General features: G+C 36.0%; 1 protein-coding gene and 1 long non-coding RNA gene across 2 annotated transcripts; both read left to right on the top strand.

Moving 5' to 3' along the window:
• Positions 1-8,007: 8,007 nt before the first annotated feature.
• Positions 8,008-12,532, top strand: LOC147384366 (homoserine kinase-like). The gene is made up of 2 exons (XM_086426081.1): positions 8,008-8,238; positions 11,038-12,532. Exon 2 carries the CDS (start codon positions 11,225-11,227, stop codon positions 12,341-12,343), a length of 1,119 nt encoding a protein of 372 aa, XP_086282207.1. The 5' UTR covers positions 8,008-8,238; positions 11,038-11,224; the 3' UTR covers positions 12,344-12,532.
• Positions 12,533-12,840: 308 nt separating this feature from the next.
• LOC147384367 (uncharacterized) lies at positions 12,841-17,068 on the top strand. Its single transcript, XR_015173030.1, has 3 exons — positions 12,841-14,769; positions 16,813-16,877; positions 17,017-17,068. It is a non-coding gene; the product is annotated as an uncharacterized LOC147384367 (long non-coding RNA).
• Positions 17,069-19,626: the final 2,558 nt, after the last annotated feature.

The following is a 19,626-nucleotide window of genomic DNA, read 5'->3' on the forward strand; positions in this document are numbered from 1 at the left end:
GTTGTCGAGCTCTACGTCCTCACCCCATCCAACCTCCATTTCCTCTTCTTTTCTCTTGGTCTCCCACAAGAATCAGCAAGTGGGTTTTTGTATAATCACTTGGAACCTCATCCATATCATAGGAGAGTCGTTGTTGGTCATTAGGAAGCGGGGAGAACACCTTCAAAGAGGGTTTCACAACCAACCACTCCGTTGGCAACCGAGTTCAACCACTTTCGGAACTTCGAGCCGCCTAACATTGATCCTTAGTGTTGATTCATCACCATTGGCGTCCACAAACAAGTAAGAGACTTCCGATTCTTATTGGTAGCTTTAGATTTCCGAAATGTGCATTTAGGGTTTTGAAACAAAACTTATTGTTTGCATTTAAATCGTAGAAATTGGTGTTTGATTTCAAATTCATGGTAGAAGTAGGTGTTTTGTTTATGTTTTATCGAATTTTGATAATAAAATCGTGGGTGGGTCGAATGGTTGGAAGAATGGAAGAAGAAATCGAAAAAGGGATCGAAAAACCCAAAAATTGCGAGCGAGGTTCAGGCTGTAGGTGGGAAGGGTCGGTGCCACCGGCACCTACCGAAGGCATTCTGTCGGTTCCACCGACAGAATGAAGCTTCTGCCACCGAAAATTTTCTTATGTCGGCAGGAACCATCGGTTCCACCGACAGAACAAGGTTCTGCTGCCGACAGCACTGTTCTGAGTCAAAAACAGACTTCATTCTTAAGTTCTGAGTCAAAAACATCGGTCCTCTTTAATTTTTTACTTTCCACTTACTTTAAGTTCTTTAATGAAATTAAGGTTTTACCCCATTTTGGAACAATGGGAATGGTTTTAAGATCCAAATCTCAAATGATCAAAATCCGAATTTTGGTTTCAAGAACAAAACGTATTTTTCAACGTTTACGGCAAGTTTTCAAAATGAAATAACTTTCGCATTCCTTTGAATTAGATTACAAAAACTATATGGTGTCGAATCTCATGATCAAGACTTTCATTTCGAAAAACCCGTTTTTAATTTCGAGAACTTTGAAAAATTGAATTTCCGACACTTAGCCAAATTTTCACCAGCTTTCATTATTTTTAACAGCTTTTATCCCGTGCATCATCGAGACCTTGTTTGTGAATAAACTTTGAAGGTTTTCAATGGAAAGACCAAAAGAATGACTTTGAAAAATTGAAAATGAATGGTTGATTTGAAAGGATGAAAAATGAGAATGTTGAGAGAATGGGAAAAGGGAATGAACGGTAAAATGTCAGAATCACACCCGAGGGGTGATGTCTGCATTTTACATTGTATGTTGTGTGTAGGTTGGTGAAAGGATATCCAGGTTATTAATGAAAGGGTTGCATGTTTATTTCCGATTATGTTAGCGCTTGCGCTGAGTACTGTTATTTATTTTAGGCCGATTGGCCACGGTTGCATGGTAGGAACTGGATATCCGTTCTCAACCCTGTTCTGTTAATTTCTTTTTTGTTTTAAATGAAAAATCATATATGTACGTAGCTATTTTGTGAGCTGTTAAAGGGTTTGTGAATGCCTGAAGGGATAGTGTGTCACATCATCCGGAGGGGTACACTATCCTGGGATGTACGGTAGGGACCACCAAACTCATACGTGGTATGTGACGCGTATGAGAGTGGAGTCACAACTGGAATCCGGGTCCATTCTTTTCTTATCTTTACCAGTGAACGTGTATCGTAAAGGTGGTCGTATACGAGTGGAGTGTCATTTGGGAATTACATGCACGCCTGATAGGCATAGACGAAGATGATTAGTCAGTGATCACTAACAATCTAGTAGTAGTCGAACGTTCTGACACATCGAAAAGAGACCCATTGCTTACGGTCACGTCAAACGGCCAGCCTGAGCCGGATAAATGGTTCCGCAAGCGTGGTAGACACGACCAGCCACAAAATCATGAACTACGATGTTATTGAGGAATATCATGTCCTGACTGGAAGCGATCCAGTCGTGAATCCCAACTCTTTAATTCCAATATTCCACCACTTGTATTATGTATCTGTTGTTATATTTTGAATTATAAACTGAAAAGCATGTCTATCGTTTTAATGTTGTCAACGGTATTTGCATAGAATGGAAAATGTATAATGAGTATAGATGATTGATGCCATGTGTAATCTTTAAACTGTTTAGTTGCTCATCCTTGGCTATATGTACCAGTTGATCGTATTTTATCTTGTAAAACCTTGCATGTATTAAAAATACTCAGTATGCTTTATTCGATCATGCTTAGGAAGGGTTATTGGTAGGAATTGGCTGTGGACTTGCTGGGTAACTTTCGTTACTCACCCTTTCCTTCCTATTTTTTTTAGTTTCAGCACTTGCAGCTACCGAGACAGGCGTAGAGTCAGTATTTGAGGAGTATCTGGTCGGTCAGATCGACGATCAGAGTTTATTACCTGATGAGCACTAAGGTTACATCCGTTAGAATTGCCAGTTTCATCCAGGATGTATGTAGTTTTTGGATTGAGAGTTTAGGCATATGTTAGAATGAGAGTATTTTGTAAGCCTGTATATGATTAAATCTTCCGCACTCTGATCTACTTACATGTTAGATGTAATTAGTCTTCCGCTGTTCATTTCCTGTATTTACAACTTTATATACAGGTTTTGTTATAAATTGGTTTACCAGGTTTGAGTTCCGTGAAACGCTAACATAAGCAGAGGAGACCATGCCGAAATTTTGAGGTGCCACCTAGTACCTTGAGGTTTGGCATTGGGATTTGAGTTAGCGTTTGGGCGGGGCGTCACAATCAGAATCTAATCCCATGTCTACGTTGCAACAAAACGCCTCTCTTGCGTCGGAACTACAGCATGAACTATTTTCTGAGACTTTCTTTTCGGATGAATTACGCGACTCAAAGAATTTATTTTTTTCTGTACGAGAGCAAACACCCTCATCCATATCAACATCCGCACCATCAAACAGACAATTCATTGTAGAAGGAAAATTGTACCTAAACATAGATGTGCCAAATTTAGAAATATTTCTAAGAGGATTAATTGAAGAAAGTAATACGAGTAGACATACATAGGGGTTGAACATCCTGAAATATCGACGCATAGGTCCGGATTTGAGGGATCTGAATCTGGAACATTTCGATGCGCAGGTGGATAAATTGAACTCCCAACTTTATTGTAGACAAAACAATATGAATCAAAAATTCATGGAAAGTTTATATATGAATTTTTAAGGTTCGAATCGCCATAGCGTATGCCTAGTTTCATATACTAACCTAATAGGTGATGAATCTGGAATTTGTCCACTATCATTGCATCCCTTGGTTGGATTTGTTGAAATATGATCATCTTCAACATTCCTTTGTAAATGGGATTGAAAAAATAATTAGAGATGATTCGCATCGATATAACTTAGACTGCAACAAGTTCTTAATTTAAAATAAAATTAAAGAAATAACAAACCTAGTTGCACATCTTTCTATTTTCAACAACTTCGAAGGGATCACAATCGGTTCTAACATTTTTCCCTTCTGCATGTGTAAAATCGTAAATCATTCTTATCAACCACAAATAAAATATAACAAATAAATTTTTTCCTATAATAGATACGAGTTTATGATGTGTCATACCTATTTTCAAACATATTCTGTGTATGCATAAGGTTAGTATCATTTTCCATTTCAACAAACCGTCGAGATTTCGTGATGAAAATGTATATGATTTGGGAATCTTCCGGTACTCCAAAGAACATCTCTTTAACGTCTGCATCATTTTCTATATCTATCTCGACGAATGGAGGGTTAATTCTATACAAATATTTTAACTTCAAATTTATCTCATCTCGACTACATGCGGTGACTTCATACATCATGTCGGTAAATATTTTAAATGAAATATCACGTCCAACATACTTATTCTTGCATTTACCACTATACTTAAACCCGCCAAATGGGTCTACAATCTCTCCATCATAAAAGCATATCAACGAAATCTTCCTTTTATCCATTTATTAGATTCTCCCTGCATATGATATTTTCATACTAAGAGTGAGATTATTTATGACCAAATGGGAAATCTAAAAAAATATATACAAAAAATGGTACATATTCTATCATACCTTTAAGACACAATACATCAAACACATTAAATGCAACACGATAATCAAGTTCTAAGACACTAACAATTGTTGTTCTAACTCATGAGAAAAATATCATCTTACAATCTAAATTTCTACTAAATTTCAATAAAACTAAATAATGAAAAAAATATCATTATATTTCTTTAAACATTAAAAATCTAATAGATCATAACTATTTTACTTAATGTCAAAAGGCTTCTTTTGACATTAGATCAGAACTATTTTATCAATGTCAGAAGGAGCCTTCTGACATTGGATCAGAACTATTTTACTCAATGTCAAAAAACTCCTTTTGACATTAGATCAGAACTATTTTAATCAATGTCAGAAGGAGCCTTCTGACATTAGATCAGAACTACTTTAATAAATGTCAGAAGGAGCCTTCTGACATTAGATTAGAACTACTTTAATAAATGTCAGAAGGAGCCTTCTGACATTAGATCAGAACTATTTTAGTCAATGTCAGAAGGATCCTTCTGACATTAGATCACAACTATTTTAATCAATGTCGTAAGGCTAGTATAAATGAAAAAATCGACATTTCATAAATAAATGCATTGAAGAAAAATTTAGCAACACCTTTTATTGGTTACATGCTGAAAATTTGAGGTAGACTTTACATGTTAGGTGTAAATTTGAGGTAGACTTTACATGTTAGGTGTACATTAGAAGACACCATTCAAGGGTTTTTCATTGTCTTCCTATGTCACCATTTTTGGTGCGTGATATACTTGTATGACAAAATACATGTATCTTAATAAATCAATGAAACATAAAACTGATTTATACATATTTCAGAAATCAGAAAATTACTATCTTACATGCATATAGGTATATTACACGAATTTGGTGGGTAGGATTTACCCTAGTAATGTGTAATCATACGTCCATATCATGGGATGTTATATAATAAAAAAGATCATGTACGGCCATACACAACTGGATCTCATATCTTGGTTGCAAATTTAACATATCATATATGGACACACAACTGAATCACATATTAAACAATGCAAGTGCTGCCCAAAACAATAATAAATTAACAAAATCTAGAGTTATAGAGAACAAAAACAAAGCAATTACAATAATAAAGGCCGGAAGCCTTACCATGGAGCACCATTCACAAGACTATCACGAACACTACGGTAACTCTGTTGAGTATTTAAAGGTGCATTCTTATAGGCCCCAACGATGGTGATGAGATGGGCATAAATCCACACTATTGCCACTGAGCAATTTGTCTGCAAATCGATTAAATATATGACACTTTGAGTGTAAAACATGAGGAATGTACTGCAATTAAGCATTTTAAGGATGTTTGCACGGGTTTACAAGTAAGAAACCACTACTACTATTTCTATCTGAGCATAAGACTTGGATAATACTCACTTCCAAATAGATTATGAATTTGTGCCAACACCCATACAACACTCAAGCATTGACCTCAAAAGTTTTATGCTCAAGTTCAGCTTAAGTCAGTCGTATTTCCTTCTACTCACAAGCTTGGTGGGGTTAATTTTGGAAGGTTGAAGCAATAAGTGAAGCTTCAAAGTTACACTACGAAGTGTCCAATTTTATTGTGAATGTTTATTTCTTCCTGTCGAAAGGGGATTTTGAAATTTGAAATCTTGAGCCCTGACGTACAGATTTTTATTAAAACTAATAATATCCTGACTTCAACTTGGACAGAGGTAAGAGAAACAGAGTAAATGTGTGGCAACAACAATGAATGCCAAATTTACATCAAAAAGGGGAATCATATCGACAAAAACCTAATAGCAATGTCCATCCCTAACAATATTAAGAATAAGATACCTAATCTCGCTAAAAATATCAGGATGGTGATCCAAACATAGATCAACAAACCTGATCTGCAACAGGAATTGTAAGAAATGGGAACCTAAGGAAACCCTCCCCTTTTTAGAAGAAGAACTACTTTCCCTAAAAAGGTATCTTAACTTAAAGCTAAAATTCATTTGTAATAATCAACCATCTTCACATATATTATGACCATTATATTTTCCTAGGCAAATATTTGAATTGGGATCGAACTCAAAATGAAAGACTAGGATACAATTCATAGTTCATACGCTTGGTATCATTTTTCATTTCAACAAGGCGTCGAGATTTCGTTATGAAAATGTATATGATTTGGGAATCTTCCGGTACTCCAAAGAACATCTCTTTAACGTCTGCATCGTTTTCTATATCTATCTCAACGAATGGATGGCTAATAAAAGTATATTAACGAAATCTTCATTTTATCCATTCATTAGATTCTCCTTGCATATGGTATTTTCATATTAAGAGTGAGATTAGTTGTGACAAAATGAAAAATCTATAAAAAATACTAGGAAATAATGGTACACATTCTATCGAATATTTAATAAGCAATACATCGAACACATTAAATGCAACACGATAATCAAGTTCTAAGACACTAATAATTGTAGTTCTAACTCGTGAGAAAAATATCATCTTATAATTTAAAATTCTATAAAAATTTTATAAAACTAAATAATGAAAAAATTATCATTGCATTTCTTTAAACATTAAAAATCTAATACAACTCTAGAAAATCAACATTAAACATGAAACTCTAACAAATCCAAATCAATCCAAAAAATTAGTCATTTAATGATAAAATTTACATCAATCCTAAATAGTCTAAAAATTCAAATACTAATTGTACCTAATCAAATTTATAACTCGGGTTCGAATACCCCAAAACACATACACAAACAATTTCAATTCAAATTTCTCACGATCTTCACAACAGAGAGAGATAGATCGAAACTATTCTCATGATCTCCACAACAGTGAGAGATAGATCGAAACTATTCTCATGATTTCCACAACAATGAGAGACAAAGACGGAGAAACTTGCAAGTTTCTCACGTTCTAACAACGGAAAGAAATAGAGAGAGAGAGGGAAACTTGCTATATTTTCTAAATCTATCCAACGGAGAGAGAGAGAGAGAGAGGTCATACCTCTTCGTCTTCGATTTCTTGTTGCACTTGTTCGAAGGAAACCCTTTCAACTGTAATTTCAGAAATTTTTATCAAAAGAGACGAGGACAAAATGGTATTTTCAGTAAACATTAACAAAAGGGTATTTTCGGGAAAAAAATTATTGGTTTACTGTTTTTACCGTTTTGGTAAAATAAATTAATTTCGAAAACGGTAAATTTACCGTTTTCGGAATTAATTGCTACAGTGTACCGTTTTGGTAAATAATTGAAAAATTGTGCATGTTTTGGTAAATCTGCCTATATAATATTGTATATTCATATTATACAACAAAATTTAACCTTTTAAAACTTTATCTTCTTCAACCAAAATGCAAGAAAACCAGTCATAACCATCGTCTTCATCAAAGTGGTTTCGACCGTGCCTTCTTCAACCGACGAGCATTAGGGACATATTCTTTCTCTCTCTCTTTCTTTCTCTCTCACAGCAAAATCTTTTTTTTATACTGTACGAGTTTCATAACCACTTTCTTCTACGACTGACGAACATCCAAAGATATATCCTCTCTCTCTCTCTCTCTCACATACACATAATAAAACCCCATTTTATTAGATTTTAAGACGAAAATAGGTGAAAGATTATCAATTTTGAATTAAAAAATTAAGAAAATCAATTTGTTTTTTTTCTATAGATGGACTAATTGAGGATGATGGTATTTGATAGAATTTTTTATCGGATCGGATATTATCGAATATCCAATATATTTTTCAAATTTGAATTGAAATGTTAGTTAGTGATATCCGATTGAATTCAAATTCAGATATTATTATTATTTTTCGGATTCGAATTCGGATATAGCACTATCCGATAGGATACCTATCCGTTGACAGCCCTTAAACCACATTTCAATGCCGTATTCTCAAAACCAAAACATAAAAAACCCTAAAGTTCCGATCAGCAACAGCAGCAGCAGCAGCAGCAGCAGCTCCTCCTCTCGAAGATCGACCCCACTCTCCAGAAGTCCGACGATTCTTCGACTGAGGCGATTTGTTGATCAAACTCTTCTTCGATCTCCATTTTCAAGTTGGGAGCTTCTTCGACTGAGGAGCTTTGTTGATCTTCATCCTTAGTTGCTTCACCGCTCGTAAGGTACCCTAAGAAAACTCTAAAGTTAGCTTCTTGAAGGAAAAAAGGAATTCCTTCTCTCTATCTTTTTTTTTCTTCTTTTCCAATCTGTAGTCCTCGATTCTCATACAGCTCTTCTAAGTTGTAAATCAGATTAAATTTTTTTTTTTTTTATCAAAACCAGAATCAGATTCCAACCAATTGTACCAGACCCATGTCCCTTTTAACCCACTTGTCACCTAACTCATCGAATCTAGGGTTTTTGTGTGTCTCTCCTAATATGAAAATCGTATGGTTTACTTGATCGGCTACTAGTATCACTTGGGTTCATCAAGTATTTTACAGAAATGGGTCCCCTTTTGTTTGAATTCAGTGACTCGTCTCAGTGTTTCAACAAAATCTAGGGTTTTCCTAGGGTAAGATGAGGCTCAGGGTTTATTGGGTTGACAATAATAGCACTTGATCTCCTCAAATTCGATAGAGTTTAAGTGGAATCTGCTTTCTGGGTTTCCTTAGTTAGGTTCTCTTTTATTGGAATTTCATGGCTTTTCAGTCGATTCCGGGTTCTTGTGGAGCGGAATCTGCAATCTGTATGTGTTTTTTGATCTATGTGATCTATGTGTTTCGATTTGATAGTTTAGATGTATGTGTTTCTGTTTCTTTGTTCACCAGAATGAATGAGGCATGAACTGTTCATATCAACCATTATTGAAGTCAACTTTTTTATGTAGTTGATAGTGTTAGAAGGGACTGATTTTCGGTGGGAATGATCACCATGCTGAGAATGACTCAATGTACACTCGGACCATGTTAAAGTATTGCATTAAGGGTCAAAACAAGTACAACGAGAGCATGGCTCAATGTGAGGCTGAGAAGGCAGTCCCAGGGAGCTCCTACAAGGAGTTAAGTGCAGATTTGCGATGAAAAGTTGATACTGAATTGCAATTTTTTATCAACTCAAATGAAACGCCACCACGTCATTGTGTCACCCCTGTGCTCCCCTTTGTGTTACCCCAGCACGACTCAATTCAATATTCACTGCTTGCTTGGGCATTAAAGACAGCAGGAAGATTTTAGTTTACTGAGAGTCTTGTTTTCACCTAAAACATCGTTCTGTCTCATTTATTTTAACCCTGGTTCGAACTTTCTTTCATGTTAACAGGAGATCAGGGCTTTCTGAATTCATATTTTTCTGGATTTTTCAAAGGACATGTTTTTGAGCTAAACTTAATCCCAGAGCAATCAAATAAGTAATTTAACTAGCATTGAATTGGGTTCAAATTTGATTTTAAAGAGACTGACTGACCCAGACATGTTTCTTATTGCATCTTCTATTTATAAAATTTAAGAACGTAAAAATGACTATTAATGTAATCGAGTGGATGATCTCGATTGTTAGTAGTCTCTGCTATTAGTGCTGATACTCGGTTCAACATCACACATTCATTAATTGAGCTCAGCATAGCATCACAAACCCTAGTGAAGTGAAGAAGACTTACTAGCAGGTGACCATGAAAACTGTAGTTTCTATCATCCAAAGTATTTCTAGATACAAAAAAAATAGATCTGGATTTTCAGAAGCATTACCTTTTTGATGACTTTGAAGATGATGACGATGATGATGAAGAAGGGAAATATCTCTGGTCTGCGAGTTTGGCTCTTTCGTCGCAACTCTCTAGGATTTTGGACTATTTTCAAAAATTTCAATGAGAAATAATATTGGCACTCCAACTCTTACTACTTACACCCCAAGTAAAACACAAATATATCTGTTTTTAGAAACCTTAGAGGCTTGGGACGAAAGAGCTGAACTCGTAGACCAGAGATATTTCTCTTCTTCATCATCATCATCATCTTTCTCTTCAAGGTCTTCAAGAAGGTAACACTTATGAAAATCCAGATCTATTTTTTTGTATCTAGAAATACTTTGGATGATAGAAACTACAATTTTCAGGGTCACTTGCTGGTTAGTCTTCTTTACTTCACTAGGGTTTGTGATGCTATGTTGAGCTCAATTAATGAATGTGTTATGTTGAGTCGAGCATCAACACTAACAACAGAGACTACTTACAGTCGAGATCGTCCACTTGATCACATTAGCAACCATTTTTAGGTTCTTAAATTTTGTAAATAGAAGATGAAATAAGAAACATGTCCGAGTCAGTCAATCCCTTTAAAATCAGTTCGAACCCGATTCAATGCTAGTTAAATATCTTATTTGATTGCTTTGGGATTAAGTTTGGCTAAAAAACATGTGCTTTGGAAAATCCAGAAAAATATGAATTCAAAAACCCCTGATCTACTGTTAACATGAAAGAAAGTTCGGATCGGGGTTAAAATAAATGGGACAAAAAGATGTTTGGGGTGATAAAAAGACTCAGTAAACTGAAATCCTCCTGCTGTCTTTAATGCCCAAGCAAGCAGTGAATATTGAATTGAGTCGTGTTGGGGTGATACAATGATGTGGTGGCGTGCACATAACCCGTATATGCTTTTCTGCGAGATACAAGTAAAAAACATCTATGGTTATGTGCGTGCCACCATGTCATTGTGTCTCTGTGTCATTCCGGCATTAGTCTATTGAATTTTCTCAAGCATATAAATGGTAGTCAAATATGTGTCTGTTTTGGGGTTCAAAGAGCAACACCAGTTTACTGAGTCTTATTTCTTTCAGCCGAATTTTTAAATAAGTAGTTGAATTCCTATTCTGAATCATACTCAATTTATTTTTCAACTTTTTTTATTTTATTTTGTTTTGTCGAATTGCTAATTATGGTTTCAACCAATAAGATGACCTTTTCATTCTTGACTATTGTATTGTAGATTCAGCCAAGGGTAGAAGAGAAACAGTTGGTCAGTGGCCCAAATACAATGCCAAGTGGCATGTTTTGCTTAGCAAACACTCAGGACATATATTTGCAATCCAAAACCTTGGCATAACTTAGGGTTTGCCTTCTCTCCAAAACATCATCCCCTTGATCCCTTCCTCATAGTACCCTGCAACTATCTCATGGCTGTCTGCAACCAATTTCCTTTCAAACCCACTTTATTTTCAACAAATACTTGCAACATCAGCCCTACAACCTCGCGATTTGAAACCGTCAGATGCAATATTTCTCCATCTTCAAAAATCCTAAAAATCGAACCAGAACCAGTTTTCACCTCTGTGAAATCCTTTGCACCAGCGACAATTGCCAACCTTGGTCCGGGCTTCGATTTCCTCGGTTGCGCTGTTGATGGAATTGGTGATTTCGTCTCTTTGCGCATTGATCCAGATGTTCAACCCGGAGAAATTTCAATCACCTCCATTAGTGGCATTGGTAACAGCTCCAAGAAGCTCAGCAAAAATCCTCTATGGAATTGTGCGGGAATCGCAGCTATTTCTGTTATGAAAATGCTCGAAATTCGATCTGTTGGTCTATCACTCTCGCTTGAGAAAGGCTTACCGTTAGGTAGTGGTCTTGGATCAAGTGCTGCAAGTGCCGCCGCTGCTGCCGTAGCGGTTAATGAGATTTTTGGCGGGAAATTAACTGTCTCAGACCTTGTTCTTGCTGGTCTCGATTCAGAGGCGAAGGTGTCTGGTTATCATGCCGATAATATTGCACCAGCAATTATGGGAGGGTTCGTGTTGATTCGGAGCTATGACCCGCTGGATATAATTAAATTAAATTTTCCAATTGAAAATGAGTTGTTTTTTGTATTAGTGAATCCTGATTTCGAAGCTCCCACCAAGAAAATGAGGGCGGTGTTACCATTGGAGATCAGTATGTCGGACCATATTTGGAATTGTAGCCAAGCCGGCGGATTGGTGGCGGCAGTGCTACAAGGAGATTTGAGAGGTTTGGGTACGGCATTGTCATCGGATAAGATTGTAGAACCAAAGCGGGCACCTTTGATTCCTGGGATGGAAGGGGTTAAGAGAGCAGCGATTGAGGCGGGGGCGTTTGGGTGTACAATTAGCGGTGCTGGACCAACAGCAGTTGCGATTACAGATGATGAGGAGAGAGGTAAGGAGATTGGGGATCAGATGGTGAAGGCATTCTGGAATGAGGGGAAATTGAAGGCTTCTGCGACAGTTCGAAGGCTTGATCGGGTCGGTGCTAGGGTTATCAGCTGCAATCCAAGATGATGAACAATGTTGTAACTTTCACTTCTCCATTGATTGAAGCGTTCAAAGACCCAAAAAAAAGCAATGTCTTTGTTTTGTTTACCTTGATTAATGCATGTTTGTCAAGGATAATTTCTTTGATTGTATTGTGATCCTATCTTATTTTGCTTATTTAATAAAAATTTTCCACTTGTGGAAGCATTTTCTAAACATTTGATATCTTGCAAATGGAAACTATCATTGTTTTGCTCCAGCATAGACCAAACACGTAGGCATAGATGATTCAAGGTTTCTTATTTGTATGATGGTTATATCAGGTGGTGTTAATGACTTCATTCTATATTAAAAAGGGAAGTTTTTTGTATATTTTGGCTCTAGGAGTAGGTTTGGAAGACTAACAATCTATAATACTTGGTGAAAATATCGCTTTACCTTTGTGGGGGATGTTGCATTTTTTTCAATTTGGTGACAATCTGATTTTGCTATCTTCCTATCACTGACCATCCAACGAATGTTACTCTATTCACACACCATTAGAGGAGATAAAAGAACTACAATGGCCATGATATCGTAAGATACCCATTTTGCTGTAAAAACCTAGTTAGCCCCACTTGAATGTTCTCCTTTCATTGCCTTATACAAGACATTGAGAAATGATTTTTGTTGTTCATTTTGCGCCATATTCGAAAGTCTAGATTGTGACATTACCATTTGTCCTTAGTTTAGCTACATTCTCCAAGCTTTTGGATGTATTTAGCCTATCCGGATTTTGTAAACTATTGGAATGTCATAGATTCAAATATGAGTTTTAAAAAATGTTAACTTAGATGATTACAAGAACAACTAATCTTGCAATAGATTTTATATACAAGATCAATGTGGAATAAAGACAGAAAAAATTTACTAAATTATCATAAATAACAAATTAAACTCAATTTTGCTATAAAACTTCCATGAAGTAAAGCTGTATTCTCTCTTTACTACCATAAAAAAACAACCAACAAAAACCATCTTTAGTGGGTTTGTATGTTGTGTCGAACATGGAAATTCTGTAACTTGTAATTTTGGAGGAGATGCTAACTGGCTAAGATGGTAGTTTCTGCGAGTGTTGATATCAAATGCTTGGGAACAAAACCCGTTGTTTTCGCCGACTAACTATCCTTGAATTAGTTTTCTTTAGTGGGTTGGTGGCCGAGTACCCAAGATTTTTAAGACTTGTAACTGTTGTGGATGTTCTGTACACTTCAATCAAATCCTTTATATTTAGTAGCATGTTGTAGATTTATTTCTAATAAACTATATAGTTAAGTTTCTCTTCCCTTAGGACAAGCTGGTGAAGGCAGGGGTTTGAACCCTTATCTTTTTTTTTCAGGTGTGCATGATTTCCAGGGAGAATGAGTGGGGAAATGTTTTGCACACCCCAACCCCACCGAAGTTTTCCAACAGGCAACAAGATAAGTTAGGAGGCCACTCTGTACAAACACATGACCATAGGGAGCAGGCCCATCACTACTAGTTTTGCCACTTAAACAAACCCCTTGGTTTTTTCGAGAAATATCTTATCCTAGAGATAGATATGTATTTCAGTAGGGAAAATGCTGAAGTAACTTTAAAATTGGCATTGGTTCTCAAATTGCTGATGTGGATGTATGTATGGAACCATAGATGCTTTTCATCGAGATATGAGTGAAAAGCATGTATGGCTATCTGTGCACGTCTACATCAGCAATGTGAGCATCGATGTCAATTTTAATGTTACTCCAGCATGACTCATTTCTGTAGTCACGAAGTTATAAGTTACCGCACTTAAGCTAAAAGTGTAGTGATTTTCTAACTCAACTCTGACAGAATAACGCAAAACTCACTGACGTGGCATGTGCAACAACCGTAGATTTCCCCCCCTTGGGATACACTTTATTCTGTCAGATTGAGTTAGAAAATCAGCAATCTAGTTAAAATTAGAATCTAAAGAAAATTTTGAGTTTTTATTTTATATTTTTTTCACAAGCATTCATTCCTGTTCTCTTATCCTTCTCAATCTCAAATACATTCAAATATTAAATATCCTACTTTTTAAAGGTTTAATTCGTAAAGTTTGATTTTCTTGAAGAATTCATTGCTGGTAGTAGTCATCGAATGAGGAATTACAGGTTATTTCTTCATTAAAATTTAATTGTTTGTCAATTTATATGTGATATGTGAATACGTGCTGTTGTGTTGCTATTTCTTTTGTCATCAACCTTTGTAAAAGCTTCTCTCTTCTTGATGTGCAGAGCCAGTCAACACCTTAGCAGGGTGATATTTTCTTTATGACAGCGTGCACAGTACATCTCTCGGGCATCCTAACTCCAATTCACAGAATATTGATTTATCTCTGCTTTACAGTAAAGTTAAACAATGTTGCTGGAATCTGATTTTTTATCTCTCCATCTTCTTCATCAATCCGGGTCAGATCTTACATTTATTTTGGTTAATTGCTTCTTGCCTTTTATTGATTAATTCAAATTTAACATTGCCTATTCATACTTTCTAACATTAATATCCACACTGATAGAAAATGTTTACATGAAAGGTTTTCATCTCTAGATCGATCGAAATAGATGTCGAAACCAGAATTTTAACACCTTGATTTCAATATTTTGAATATAGTAACATATGCATATTTGGTCATGTATCCTTAATTCTAGGAAGTGGGGAGTCCGATTCCCATTCTATGTATCCATAACAAAGACTTGCTATTTTGAAAGAATCGTGATAATCTTACCTTACTGGAGAATAGACTATCTGGACTATCCATTTCATCTTCATTTCACTCTAATTTTATGTTGAATTGATTGTGTTTTCACCATGCACGTATCCCAATATGTTTATTTTTTGTATTGGATTGTAACTCATTTGAAATTTATGTGCTAACCTAATGAACCAATGGTATGATGCCATGTGTATTGAAAAAAAAAAAAAAATACTAAATTAAAACACTTAAACTGCTCAAATTTTTTTTCTTTACTGACCAAAATCACTTTTACTCATTTAATACCACATAGCGTCCGCGTTAAATTTTGAAAGAGCAAATCTTTGTTCTGTGCCCGAGGGGCATTTTTAATCCCATCAAGTCTTGTTGATCTTAATGTGGACATAAGATTATTGCTAGCTTTGGTGCCTTTTGATTTCTAATGTGGTCATATCAAAGTCGTGCATAGTAAATTATTGGGAATTGATTCTTACAAGAGTTGTGCTGGAGTAACATTGAAATGTACATCTCGTGGGGGACATTTCTGACGTGGATGTGTGTCAGGACCATCGAACTGATATCTCGATGAAAAGCATCTATGGTTGTGACCCACATCCACAGTAGAAATGTCTCCCACAATGTACATTTTAATGTTACTTCAACATTATCCTTCTTATGAGCGTCCAAACACATTAATAATGTATTTTTTTTTCCTTTTTTCCCTACTTTCGCTAGAATTCTATTATTTTCAGTGTAACTGTTTTTTTTCCTGACATTTGGTATCATGTGAGAAAAGAAACATAAATGGCTATTCTGTCCATGTCATGTCATCATTTTCCGAAGGCGACCTGGAGTGACCTCACATCACACTTTTCTGATGTGAAGGTGTGCACAGAACTAAAGATGCTTTCATTTATATCTGGATGAAAAGCATCTATGATTCGTACAATCCTCCACGTGCGAGGTCAATCGTAAAGTCACTTCAGCATTATACTTCTCTGAATGTTTGTTTTTTTCTTAAGATTAAAGTGGGGTTAGGCAGACCCCCAAATGCTTAACATGTGCATTTGTTAAATGTGCCCAGAGGGCATAAGTTACGGTGCATGTAATATGCATTGGTAATTTATTTTCACACCAAAAATACCCACAAATGCTTATTTTCAAGTTGTATTTAATGCACCTTAACGTGTGCCTTTTTTCTTATTTCATTTGACCTACGAGTTTGTGCTCCATGGAACACAAATTTTGAGTAAAAAATGACTTTCGTAACAAAGAATATCCATAGAATATCACAACAAAGAAGAATGGGAAAAAGATTCTGGTGGTTTTTTTTTTGCTTGTATTTTAGGTTACTTTGTGTACTTCAATCTGTTTTTTTTTGTTTGTAATGTCTTGGTTGCCCTGTGAAAAATAGTTTTGTACAGAACCCATAGAATATCTGTCTTGTTTGATTGTTATATTCAGTTAAGTCAAGTTCTAATTCCAATTCCATCACTTGGGGCTTCTCTGCTTCCCTTTATTCTAATTTAATGATTTTGTAACAGAAATGATACCTTATTATGTTGGGATATTTACGAAAAAGTGATCAACTTTTGAGGAATTTATGATTCCAGCTCATGGTTCATTTTAATTACCAAAACGTGAACGGTAACAAATTTGGAGGTTTTAGAGTGACAATTGGAAGTGAGCCGGAATCGTGAAATTCTTCAAATTCAGCTCATGTAATGGTAATTCACCCTATTATGTTCGGGCTTTGCAGGTCTTGGGGATGATAAGCTCTTCTTTACAAACCACCCTGGTGTGTTCCCCATTATTACGGTCCAGGTAAGGCCATAAGGGCAATTGCTTTCCCACAAATCGACACATACACTTACAAGAATAGAAAAAAAAAAAAAAAATCAAAATTTATTGTTAAGATCTTAAGAAGAAAATATTGTGTGTGGTTTGGTGGTTATATTTGAAGGGGGAGAAGCTGATTGGATCTCCTGACTTAATTGAAAGTAGCTTACATTAGGTATTTTTGCTCTATTTATTTCTTGACGATTCTCTATATGAATTGATGGGGATTTGCAAAACCTCATGTCTACTTGCAGGATGAGAATTTAGTCTTTGGTGCTGTGCTTCTGCCACCCAAGCCCAACCTGGGACCGAGAATGAGCCCAAGCCCTCGAGATAAAGAAAAGAAAGGCCCGAAGGGGTTGGGCTTGCCCTATTATGTGATTAAGCAGAAGGTTTAGATCTTTGACTTTGAGGAAGCATTAGAGCAGGCCTAGGGGAGTTGTCTTAAAGGCATCTGGTGGGCTATTTCTCGCTTCCTCCTGTCTTATTTATCTGTTTAATTGCATTATTTGGTAGATTCCACATCTCTTTAATTTTCTCATCATGGATTTATACTAATTTATCTAAGACCTTTCTTACCCTCAAACCAACCAACAAAAGATCCATAAGGGAAATGGTGTAGGAGACACTTGTAACGCACATGAGGATCCAATCGATGAATTTCCTTGGGAATTTGAAAGTAGCAAGGCTAGCTTCAATGGCCACCCATTCAACAGTGTCGTAGGCTTTCCTCAGATCCACTTTCACTGCTCCTGTAGGACTGGTGTTCTTCCTTTGGTAGTTTCTGACTAGCCCATGCGCAAAAAGGATGTTATCTGTTATGCAACGACCTTTGATGAACGCCGATTGGTTCAGACCTACCAGCTTAGCAGTTACCTTTCTAATTTTGTTAGTGATAACCTTAAAAATAATCTTGTAAATTACATTACAACAAGAGATAAGTCTAAAATCAAAGAGAGTGTGAGTCGTGTCTACCTTGGGGACTTGAGAAATAGTTGTGGCATTGGACTCCCTAAGGATGATACCACTAAAAAAGTACTTGATTGCATCAACTAAGCCCAACTTAATGGTCTCCCAAGCTCTTAGGTAGAAACAAACATTAAAGCAGTTTGGACCAGGAGCCTTGAAAGGGTCCATGCTGAATAGGGCATGATGGATCTCTTCATCTTGCACAGCTGCTGCCAGAAAATCCTGAGCATTTCCATTGAGCTGATTAGTATGCTTGACATTGGACCAATTTTCATGAGGCTTGGCCTGATTGGCTTTACCCATGATTCTCCTGAAATGGTCTACCACCTCGCACTCTATATCTTCACCTCTAGATATAAAATTGCCATCCCTTTCTATGAGGTTAGAGATCATGTTTCTAGCCTTTCTCGCCTTGATCGAATGGTGGAAGAAAGCACTATTCTGATCCCCCAGCTTAAGCCAGCTAATTCTAGATTTTTGTTGTAGTTCAACCTCTTGGATTCTCAACCATGGTTGAAAGTTTCTTATTGCAAGATTAATGTAAACAATTAGACACAAATTTACTAGCCATTGATGTGGTGAAAGCTTCTTCATATTTTTAGTGTTATATATTTGCTCACAATACCTTCTATTTGTTTATAATTGTTGGGTGTTTATATAAGTTTTTATGGATAAAAACAATAACTTTTATTTCTTTTGGAGCATAATTTGTTGAGTTATTGTTAAAAATAGTAACTGATACCTATATAAGGGCATTCTGATCATTTTAACAGAATCCAGAGTAGTTCCCAAACACAAAACACTATCAAAAGTACTTCTCAGAACCAGCATGCAAAACACACAACAGTTATCCACCTACTTCAGATAGTACTTCAAAAAGTATTTATGGAAGTACTTATGTTCTAAGTACTTTTGGCTCTTGTATCCACACGGGCCCTTAGTTTTTTCAACATTCAAACATCAAGAAGGAGATAGGATTTAGAGAGTGGTTGAAGATGATCGGTTTTAGTAAGAAATCTAATAAAATATTTTGTAAAATCTCTAAAATTTTGCCTTTTTTACAAAATTTTTTCAGAATTAGCCGAATTGTGCACTTGGCAACATATTGCACAAGGAGACAACCTATGGCACATATGTCACATAAAAGTCATCATATGACAAGACACTCCCCATAAACCGATAAGGTGATGTATCAACAATGGTGCAACTATCCAATACAAATACAACCCCAACAATGAGATTTCCAATATAGAAGCATGAGGCACAGTCTAAGTTGATACCACTGTCATCCCAAACTATTAAAGCACATCAACCAATCCCCAATTAGTGCTAATTTAAGTGAGTTGATTGGGATGGTTTGATCATGTAGCAAAGACTGATGACAACACTGAAGAGAAGGAACATTCGGGTTGTAGGCTTTTAAATAAGCAAGAGGATCGTCTAATAGGACACTTGAATGGAAGACGATTTTAGATAGAAATTAAAGGAGGAAATTATGGACCTGGCTCTAGACAGTTCTCCAATGTCGTTGAGGATATTTGCCAAACTCTGCTGCCCTCCCATCCGTTAAATAATGCTGGCTGTATCTTCATCCACTTTCTATGGACCTGAGAAATTAACTTTTGTAGAGAAATTGATTTCGTTTTAGATAAGAGTACGAAGACATTTATGAAGCCCTCTAGCTTTCTTCACACTTGGATTCATTGTAGTGGCTGGTCTTTAACCAATATAAAGGCTTTAGCATTATTATTACTAATTTTTGGTG

The sequence above is a fragment of the Akebia trifoliata genome, chromosome 15 (assembly GCF_017979445.1).
Source record: "Akebia trifoliata isolate Shusen 1 chromosome 15, ASM1797944v1, whole genome shotgun sequence".
Classification (NCBI taxonomy): Eukaryota; Viridiplantae; Streptophyta; class Magnoliopsida; order Ranunculales; family Lardizabalaceae; genus Akebia; species Akebia trifoliata.